The following is a 9,050-nucleotide window of genomic DNA, read 5'->3' on the forward strand; positions in this document are numbered from 1 at the left end:
GTTAAAACAACTTTAAAATAACATCAATACTTACTTGTTATAAATTTTTTACCTGAAGACGACTTAAATTAACGGTAGAAACGCTGTCTTATGAGAAAATAAAATTCTTATATTAAACTGTTGTCGGTTATTCCCAAATAAAATTTAAATGGTTAAAATTAATTATAATTATTACGTTTTAACATTGTTTTTAATTAGTTATAATTTCAAAATTTAAAATATTTGGCAAATAAATAATGACTGATTAAATATCCAAGTAAAAAATTAATAATGGTTTGTTTTAATTACCTGCAAATATATTTCCTGCAAAATCTAGCAGATTTATGTGGCAGCTTATATCATATGTTAGACTACTACTTGTCAATAGTGTTACACAGATATTGTAAAGATCAAAACCATGAATACTACCAGATAAAGGCTTATCTCGATCTAATGAAAAACTTTCAAAACACCCCCATGATGTCGAATAGATTGTAGGTGGGTAAGAAATGGATAATCTTCGAAGAGTTTCTATGCAGCCATACTTAAAAATACCTCCGTTAAATTTTTAAAGACAGAACACCTTGGTGTGTCTTACTTACAATAAAGTATTTCGATTTAGAAATCAACATTATTTCTTTTAGTCCCATTACAACTCTTGATAAACTTTGACAAACTTCTTCTGATATTTCTTCATTAATTTTATTGAATGGAAAAACTAATTCACTTATGAAACGTTTTTTTATGGGACTGATATCGTTTTCATCATGAGGCATCTCTGAAACTTGCTCTTTTCTAAACTGCTTTGCCTTATAAACAGCGTCATCAACGTTGTAGTTATCTTGAGGAAAGTAGAGATAAGGAATAATTCTGCATTAAAAAATGAATTAACATCTTATTAACATTATTAATTATTTTTATAGTTACTTCACTATAGCTTTTGAACAGGTTTTTCGCACACGCGGATCGTCGTCTTTCAGCATTTCAAACAGGACGCTGTACAAAATTTTGTTTTGGAAATGAGAATTGCCAGTTATATAGTAAATTGTGGTGTAGCACAAATCGCTTAAGACTTTCAGCAATTTTACCTACAATAAGTCTTTTTTTTTAGTAAGATAAATAAACAGCTGTAAGGGCACTTGCCTTAACCAACCAATAAGGATTATTTATGACAAAAGGTAATGCATGCAAGAGGGGTAATGCATGTTGATTATCATGTGACTGCAGTAGCTTTTGCAACACTCCTTCTAATCCTGTAACAGTCTGTCTTACACAAGTTGATGACTCATCTTCTAAACCCTAACGCATAAAAAATATATTCTTTATAAAAAGAACAAAAAAAATTGACATTAAATTACCTTCACTAGTACTTTAATTAGATTTTTTATATCAAATACGTTTCCTTCAGTACTGAGACTATGTTTTAAAATCCATTCTTTATAATCATTTCCGCTATTAACAATAACAGTTTCGATAAAACTGGCAACAAAACTCCGTACAGATCCTCTTAGCTGGGGATCAGAATGATCACTATAAAGCAAAACATCTGAAATGTACTGCTTTTCGGTTCCACCGTCCTCATTTTTATCTAATGATTGAAAGAATCCTTCAGGATACAACCTAGCGATTGTAGACAAACAAGTTAAAGTCAATGACTTGACAGAAACTCTCATATTTTTGTCAGGTATCAAGCTTCCCATTTTTCCAGCCAGCAAAAACGATTTTGATAACAATCTTATGCAATACAATAAGGGCACATCCTTGTCGTTAAATGAGCCAATGTAGACGTCCTGTACAATTAAAAAATAACCAATAACAATTTATATGTTATATAATATTATAATAATTTAATAGTAAAAAGCCTGAACTGAATCTGCAAACATATACTTAAATTTACTTCTCTAGAGTTTAACATTTTTTTAATTATTTCTGGTCAATAAATTTAAATTCAACATTCAAATATTCGCTTTACCTGCAGTGCATAATATGTATCAATGCTTTTGGTGTCTTGAAAGGAACAGCTTTTCTCTGAAGACTTCTCGCTTAAAACTAATCGGTCGGTATTAGCCGCAATGTAATCAGGCTTGACAAAATCGGACGATTCAGTTTCAGCCAAAGAAACTGCACACTCTGAGCCACCATCAAAACTGGCAATGTCATAATCAGTATGATCAATCGTTGAATTCTTGGCCGGTAATTGTGACGAACCGTCGACATAGTTTATGTTAATTACAGAAAGTTTAGAATCGTCAATCCATTTTTCAATGTCAGGACGAACAGAGTCCAATAAATCTGATTCTGAATGTAATAAATCGTCACCAGAAAGTGTAGTTGTCGTTACACTCAGAGAACCTTTCACAAAAAAAATATATTATATATGAGATAACGTTAAAATTAGTAACATTTTTATATAAAACGGTAATAGGGATAATACATAATTAGTAACAGCATACTAAAAATAAAAAAAGTATAGACAATAAAATATCAAATTACTTACTTGGCGATTTAAACTTTAAACGCGAATTTGCATCAAATAATAGAAAGCTTTTGCTTATACCATCTGGCGATAATAGAATATCTTTACAGTCAGGTGGACAGTATTGTAAAAAAATATTTAACGTTTCCAATGAGGCATTTATAACATTGTGATCTGAATTTGTTAAATAATACAGACAAAGTTCATACACCTAAAAATAATACTTTAAATGCTGTTTATCTAAAAGTATAATACAAATTCTAAAGTTCACCTGTATATATTTTTCAACAGCTACAGTTACTTCTGAAGATTCTTTAGTTACTCCAAAACTTCCTTTCAATTCAGAGTCATATTTAGGACTATTTAAATGAGGTATTACTTGCTTCAAACAACCCATTGCACCAATAATGAGTGCACTTGTATGGGACTCCTCTATTGGAAGAAGTGCATCTAGAAATAAACATTCATAAGAAATAATTAAGTGTTATTAGCTAATATACTTACTAATTAACGTATTGAAGGTAAAAATAAAGAAATAATTAGAATTTTTGCAATGTAAACAGATTGGTAAAATACAGTTAGCTGCTGTACGTCTCAACACTGGTGAAGTACTTTGTATGTTATTCAAAAATCCTTTTAAAAGGGTCTAAAAGTATGTATGGAAAAATTACAATTATATGTACCACCTGAATTAGAGTCCTAACTTTAACATCTGCATCAGTCATAAAGTTTCCTAAAGATGTCATAATTTTGGGCATACTATTTCCAAGGGTTTCATGAATTAATTCCTCTTGCCTTTCAATCACTTTACACAGTACTGGAAGAAAGTTTGCTACGTAAGGCTTTCCTTTATTAGGCCTTATAAAATGAGCCAGTTCTGCAAATCTCCATAGGGCAGCTCTTAAGGACTTTGCATCACTATTTTCTTTTATCTTTTTATGCAATTCAATTTGAATTTTACTAGCATGTCCATCAATTGTAGCCTAAGTTTACAATACCATATTAAGAAAATTACCATTGACAAAAAAACATTTGCTCACCCTTATTAATCTGTTTAGGCATTCATCTCCTACCAAACACACATCAGATTCGGAGTCACCACAAACTTGTAAGAAAACTTGCACAGACCAGCTCAACAAATTACCAAAACTAGGTGCAACTCGAATTGATGGATTTGACAATGTCTCTGTGATGAATGTGCAGAGGGAAATTTTTTCCTTTTTCCTGGAAGAAACATTTTTAAGCCTCATTCTTTATAGATAGGTAATAATACCTGGTAGGTTCAAAACTGAGATTGGAATTTAGAATTTGTTGCAAAGTTTCCAGGGACTTAACCAGTTTCTCTTGTGTTGCCATTTTATGTATATTTCACTAAATTCGCTGAAAAGATCACATGCTGTTTTATATTCATGATATTTTAAAAGATTAATTTCCAAATAAACAACTGTCAAAATCAGACAAATATTTGAGGTTATGTGGATTCAAATCATAGATAATAATTCAAATCAAACAAAAACCGGAAATAAAAGCAAAACCAGCGGCAAAAATAACATTTAAAATATTTTAAATACTGAAGAAATTGAAAACGAAACACAAAAGTTATTTATCTGGGAAACAAAAATATATGTAGNAGTAAATCTTTGAAATTTGTGGTTCTTAAAAGGTAAAAAAAGTAACACTTTTTAGCTCACATCTGGAATGTATTTAAATAAACTACAATGCAAAGCAAATTTTATGAAATACATGAAACAAATACATACATTATTTAAATTTATTCTAAATGTAATTAACGCCTCTTTTTCTTGTCTTGTTTTCGGACCCTGTGGTATGGTCGCCTGGGGGTGTTCTGAGGAGTACTATGTTCTGAGCTATCATCATCGGTGTCACCCTTAAAGTGGTAAGTACAATTTATAAACTTCAATTATGTGCAAGAAAACAATTTACTTACTTTGGTGCTCCAACTAGAGCCATCTTCTACTGATTCTGGCAAAATAATGCATGCAAGCAAGCAAATTATTTGGAAGAGAGCACCCAAATATAAACCATATCTCACTAATGTGGCAGTTGTATCTTCCACACCTATATTCACAGCAGCATTCATTTTTGTAATATAAAGTGGCAGCTCTTGATTATTTATTTTCTAAAATAAATTAGAATTACACACAAATTTTGATTTTTATTATTACTGTTTAAGTGAAAATCAATACGGACCTCACCATAGATATGGCTACTGCTACTGATAGCCCAGATGACTAATTTTAAATGCAAGAACATTTCTTAATAGTAATGTAATCGTTTTTATCAATAAAACAATATCAGTGAACCCCTTGAGTTGTTCAGTCTTTTTGTTTCTTTCAGTCCTCATCCAATACAAAAAAAAATACTTACAAAATATGGATACAGTAGATTGCCATGAATAAAAAAATAAAAACATACTCAAATATCCAGATAGTTTTAAAAGGGGGCATGCTATGATATGTAGGCACAAGTCAGATATAAGACAGGGTTTACTCTACACACTGTAAATGCTCAAGTAGTTTTACATAAATAGCTTAACAGTTTAATTATACAATTAGGAATTAGCAGGAGTAGTCTTCTTTCTCTAAAATCCTCTATTTAAACAGATTTATAAGTTACAAACAATGCAACACCATATGTAACGTTTAAAGCCATAGGGAGCCATATGTAACGTTTACAGCCATAGGGAGCCTTGAACTTACACTGCACACTAAGTTCCTAATTTTTAATCCTTCATATAACAAACTCCTTTGATTGATTCAGCACAAACAGCCGTTTTATTGCCGTAGAATAATACTGAATGATCACCAACAGGAAGATTATCGCAGGTATGTAAAACACAACTTCTTGGATATTTAGACTGGTCAAATTAATTATGACTTTGCTTAAGTATTTATTTTAAGATAGACATTTACTTATTTCTACTTAGCGATTTAATTTAAAAATATTTACAACCATCAAACAAGACATCAACATACTGAATTAAATTGTAAACAAACGATCGCCATTTTTTAGGTAATATTCGATAACTCATAAAAATACAAATTGAATACTTTCCTTTATTTTCGATTAATAAATCCACAATTGTTGACAAATTATTAGCATTTAATATTTGAAGGCGTATTTTTACAATTTTAATCAATTTCAGTCGATAAATTTGTGTTGAATCAGTTAAAAAATCACGATTTAATTCGTAGCAGTTTAAATGAACGCACCTTTGTATAAAACAATAATAATAACACTAAATTTTAANTGTGCTTAAATAAATATTAAATACTTTTATATTTTATAAGCATACCATAATCTACAATTAGCTCATAATCTCCCCTTAATAAGCCATTTTCAAAGCCAGGTTCTGTATGATTTATTTTGCGATATAACTTTTTAAAACTTGGTAGCCCAGCAGTTCTCATCCAGACCATTAAATCCTCATTTTGAAAGCCATTATTAGTAGGATCTTCAATATCAAGTTCCCATACATATTTCTGCCAATTTCTAGGCTTAGTAAATCCGTCAAAAGCATTTTCTAGTGATCCATTTATAAATCCAGGATTTTGAAAATTGACGTTTTTATCAAAGGCCCAGGCAATATCAGTACGAATTAGAGGGACTAATATCCTCTCACTAAAGTTGGAAAATTTATACAATGTTAATGTATCTACAAGAAAATTAATTTGAGACATGTTATTAATTAACCAAAATCAAATTTTACCATTAAACAATGAATTTGCAATAGCACCACATGGAGCAATAGGTAGTTCTTTGTTTGCTTTAATATCAAAAGCTTTTCCAAATGGTTCACATTCACTTGATACATCATTACTTAAAATTCCAAGAATTTGATATTCATCAGCAGATTTAACATACCTTCGATGGTTTTGATAATAATTGCTTAATCCATAATACATAAAGACAGGTCCCTACAAAAATTAAGATTGTAATTATACATTTTAACAAAAATATTGTATATATTACCATCATATCCTGCTCAATTTTGAATGATATGGTACAACTGCATTTAGAATTATTGTGTGAAAGATGTTCATAACATGCAATGCCAGTATCAACACTGGTCTTGTTGGAATCCGTAATGGTTCTGTTACACCTTGTGTAATCTATTACTAATTCATTGACTTGATTAGATACGTGCAAAATACTTATGCCCAAAGGTATAGCAACTATACTTATGACAAAAAAGAAGATGTATACATTTCCTGCAGTAAAAAGTGGTTGCCATGCTTGTAAATGTTGCTGCTTAAATGGAGTATCTATAAAATTATTTAAACAGCCAAAATAAAATGAAAATTTGTACACAGCTCTTGTTAACCTTTTACCTGCGGGTTTTCTATTAACTTTACGCTCATGATCTTCGCCAATGGCCATTATTCCTATATTTATGAAGTAATACTGTGTCTGTTATCATCAAAAATAAATTAAATTAATTCTTTTCTTAATATCAATTTAAAGAATAAAACAAGGAAAATAACCTAATTACGTACTCTCCATAGATATATTGTCAAAGTCATAGATAATATGTCAAGGTCAAAAACCAAACACAAACAATCATAATAATAGAAATGGAATAATAATCATAGATGTAGATATACATTAAAATATTTCATTCTATGGTGGTAACATGATTAATGTATTTTGCTATGGTTTCAGAAACGTCAAAATTTTGGTTATATCCACTTAACCTTCGTTAAGTATTATCATGTAAAAAGTATTTTTACAAATTTGAAGAATTTTTGTACATAACTTCTGCTGTCTCGAATATGCCAGCTCCTGAAGAAGAAACTAAAAATTCTACCAGCATAGTAAGAGACGAAATAGTAAGTTTACAAGTATGAAACTACTTTTCCCAAGTTGTTCAAAACTGAGTATTTCCTATTTTAGGTCGAAACAGCAATTAATTTTCTCAAAAATCCCAAAGTAGCTAGTACGCCTTTAGCTAGTAAGCAGAATTTTTTAAAACGTAAAGGTTTAACAGATCAAGAAATCCAAATTGCTTGTGAGAAATCAGGTGCTTATGAATTACATGAAAGTCAGATTACTGAAAGTCCACGGGTACCTAGTAGAAGTCTAATCAGTAGATCTTATGATCAGGTCCAATATAAATCATTCTTTGAAAGATTGAAAGAAGTGGTACAGAATGCAGCTCTACTTAGTGCTGTGATATATGCTATTTATATGTTCTACAAGGTGTGACTCTTATAAACAAGGTGTTATTAAACATTAATAGTAAATTTCCTTTTAGAAATTTATTAGTCCTTTCTTGTTTGGGAAAAAGAAGAATGTAGAAGAACGTATAGATGAGTTGAATAAAACTGTGATTAATTCTGTAGGAGAAGTAAAAAGTGACTTAACCACTGTAAAAATTGAAATAGAAAGGTTGAATCAAAATACAGAGTCAGGTCTGCAAAGGGAGTTGGTTGACTTGAAATCTGAAATTGCTACTGTTAAAGGTCTTTTGTTAAGCAGGTATTTAATGAATGTACTTTCATGTAAAAGTTCATACAATTCTAATTTACAATCATTTTATAAGGAAACAGTTCCCTCCTGTCAGTCATAGTCCTGTTGTGCCCCCTTCTATCCCTGCATGGCAGATGTCAAGTGTTCAAGGTGATCCAAATGATGTAAACGATAATAAATCTGAAGATTTAATGGAAATGGGATCAGGGTCAGGTTCAGAACCTGAACATGATACTAAAAAGAGTGATAGTAGTTTGGAGATAATGTAAGTATGGTAATTTTGACTGTAAATTCAATATATAAATTATTAAAGCTACATAAACCATAATTAAAATAATAAAATTAAAGACAAATTTAAAATTAAAAAATATTTTATTGGCCACAGTTATCATACACAGTATTTCTTCTACCTGAACTTTAATTTCGTTGTTAATATGGAGTTATAAAAACTTGACCTTCCTCAATTCAGTACTCTATCTTATACTTAACTGACGTATATAAAATAATTAGTTATTTAATAAATAGAATGTTAATTTTGATTTTATTAAATTTTCAGAAGTGGTGTTGGTGATCAGCTTTAATAATACAACCAACGCGAAAGTTGTATTAATGTTACCTTTAGTTTGGGTGTGTAATAAGTAAATTAGTAGTCTGTTAGACCATTAACTTTGCTAGTTTTTTTTTTAATCCAATAAATAAAATTCGTTATTACATTGCAAACATACAAATAGTCGTTTTAATGCCATTATATAACGTAAATTTCGTTGTCATATACATATGTATACATAATAATAGTTTTAATTAATATGTAAGTGATATTTTTACAAAAATTTTAAGTCTTCAAATACTATTACTTACTCCTATAATTTTAACGAGAGCATTGACGTTGATGAAGCACAACTACGCACATAAGGAAGAGAAACTGATTTCTTATATTATCATGTAAAAATGTAAAAAACAGTTAATTTTAAATAGATGATAATTACATTTATCATTTTGTAACGGGACATTAATTAATAATAATTAAAATAAATTAACTTATTTCAAAAACGTTTATTATTTTCTATTTATGTACACAAGTGGTTTGCATTACTTAATTCTTAAC

General features: G+C 29.8%; 4 protein-coding genes across 8 annotated transcripts; 1 reads left to right on the forward strand and 3 right to left on the reverse strand.

Moving 5' to 3' along the window:
- Nucleotides 1–280: 280 nt before the first annotated feature.
- Nucleotides 281–3,919, reverse strand: LOC112905722 (huntingtin-like). Its single transcript, XM_025978734.1, has 12 exons — nt 3,729–3,919; nt 3,496–3,679; nt 3,160–3,438; nt 2,960–3,101; nt 2,727–2,905; nt 2,477–2,666; nt 1,952–2,331; nt 1,338–1,769; nt 1,123–1,278; nt 907–1,067; nt 582–849; nt 281–523 (listed from the first exon to the last, which is right to left on the reverse strand). The coding sequence occupies exons 1-12, from the start codon at nt 3,809–3,811 to the stop codon at nt 281–283; spliced, it is 2,697 nt and encodes an 898-aa protein (XP_025834519.1). The 5' UTR covers nt 3,812–3,919.
- A 179-nt stretch (nt 3,920–4,098) lies between these two features.
- LOC108734241 (protein anon-73B1) lies at nt 4,099–5,472 on the reverse strand. 4 transcript variants are annotated; one of them, XM_018465718.2, is made up of 3 exons: nt 4,667–5,472; nt 4,404–4,595; nt 4,099–4,343 (listed from the first exon to the last, which is right to left on the reverse strand). In XM_018465718.2, exons 1-3 carry the CDS (start codon nt 4,727–4,729, stop codon nt 4,242–4,244), a joined length of 357 nt encoding a protein of 118 aa, XP_018321220.1. In that variant the 5' UTR covers nt 4,730–5,472; the 3' UTR covers nt 4,099–4,241. The 4 variants fall into 4 exon arrangements, with proteins under 4 accessions (XP_018321220.1, XP_018321222.1, XP_018321221.1 ...); XM_018465720.2 differs by having other exon boundaries at nt 4,102–4,343; nt 4,844–5,472; XM_018465719.2 differs by having other exon boundaries at nt 4,102–4,343; nt 4,672–5,472.
- A 270-nt stretch (nt 5,473–5,742) lies between these two features.
- Nucleotides 5,743–6,994, reverse strand: LOC108734165 (cell cycle control protein 50A). The gene is made up of 4 exons (XM_025978735.1): nt 6,808–6,994; nt 6,449–6,741; nt 6,186–6,393; nt 5,743–6,131 (listed from the first exon to the last, which is right to left on the reverse strand). Exons 1-4 carry the CDS (start codon nt 6,854–6,856, stop codon nt 5,743–5,745), a joined length of 939 nt encoding a protein of 312 aa, XP_025834520.1. The 5' UTR covers nt 6,857–6,994.
- A 139-nt stretch (nt 6,995–7,133) lies between these two features.
- Nucleotides 7,134–8,970, forward strand: LOC108734182 (peroxisomal membrane protein PEX14). 2 transcript variants are annotated; one of them, XM_025978641.1, is made up of 5 exons: nt 7,134–7,305; nt 7,370–7,675; nt 7,731–7,954; nt 8,019–8,210; nt 8,502–8,970. In XM_025978641.1, the coding sequence occupies exons 1-5, from the start codon at nt 7,249–7,251 to the stop codon at nt 8,524–8,526; spliced, it is 804 nt and encodes a 267-aa protein (XP_025834426.1). In that variant the 5' UTR covers nt 7,134–7,248; the 3' UTR covers nt 8,527–8,970. The 2 variants fall into 2 exon arrangements, with proteins under 2 accessions (XP_025834426.1, XP_018321116.1); XM_018465614.2 differs by lacking the exon at nt 8,502–8,970 and having other exon boundaries at nt 8,019–8,214.
- Nucleotides 8,971–9,050: the final 80 nt, after the last annotated feature.

This window comes from Agrilus planipennis, unplaced genomic scaffold, assembly GCF_000699045.2.
Source record: "Agrilus planipennis isolate EAB-ADULT unplaced genomic scaffold, Apla_2.0 scaffold7, whole genome shotgun sequence".
Lineage (NCBI taxonomy): Eukaryota > Metazoa > Arthropoda > Insecta > Coleoptera > Buprestidae > Agrilus > Agrilus planipennis.

Bases quoted from the DNA above. Each gene is read 5' to 3' on its own strand.
- LOC112905722 (XM_025978734.1), bottom strand. From the start codon at position 3,811: ATGGCAACACAAGAGAAACTGGTTAAGTCCCTGGAAACTTTGCAACAA. The intron at 3,680-3,728 runs GTATTATTACCT...TGTTTCTTCCAG, and splicing joins CTCAGTTTTGAACCTACCAG to GAAAAAGGAAAAAATTTCCC. The intron at 1,770-1,951 runs GTAAAGCGAATA...TTAATTGTACAG, and splicing joins ATACATATTATGCACTGCAG to GACGTCTACATTGGCTCATT.
- LOC108734241 (XM_018465718.2), bottom strand. From the start codon at position 4,729: ATGTTCTTGCATTTAAAATTAGTCATCTGGGCTATCAGTAGCAGTAGC. The intron at 4,596-4,666 runs GTCCGTATTGAT...AATTTATTTTAG, and splicing joins GTAGCCATATCTATGGTGAG to AAAATAAATAATCAAGAGCT. The intron at 4,344-4,403 runs GTAAGTAAATTG...TACCACTTTAAG, and splicing joins GCTCTAGTTGGAGCACCAAA to GGTGACACCGATGATGATAG.
- LOC108734165 (XM_025978735.1), bottom strand. From the start codon at position 6,856: ATGGCCATTGGCGAAGATCATGAGCGTAAAGTTAATAGAAAACCCGCA. The intron at 6,742-6,807 runs GTAAAAGGTTAA...ATAATTTTATAG, and splicing joins AGTTAATAGAAAACCCGCAG to ATACTCCATTTAAGCAGCAA. The intron at 6,132-6,185 runs GTAAAATTTGAT...ATTTTCTTGTAG, and splicing joins TGCAAATTCATTGTTTAATG to ATACATTAACATTGTATAAA.
- LOC108734182 (XM_025978641.1), top strand. From the start codon at position 7,249: ATGCCAGCTCCTGAAGAAGAAACTAAAAATTCTACCAGCATAGTAAGA. The intron at 7,306-7,369 runs GTAAGTTTACAA...TTCCTATTTTAG, and splicing joins GCATAGTAAGAGACGAAATA to GTCGAAACAGCAATTAATTT. The intron at 7,676-7,730 runs GTGTGACTCTTA...ATTTCCTTTTAG, and splicing joins CTATTTATATGTTCTACAAG to AAATTTATTAGTCCTTTCTT.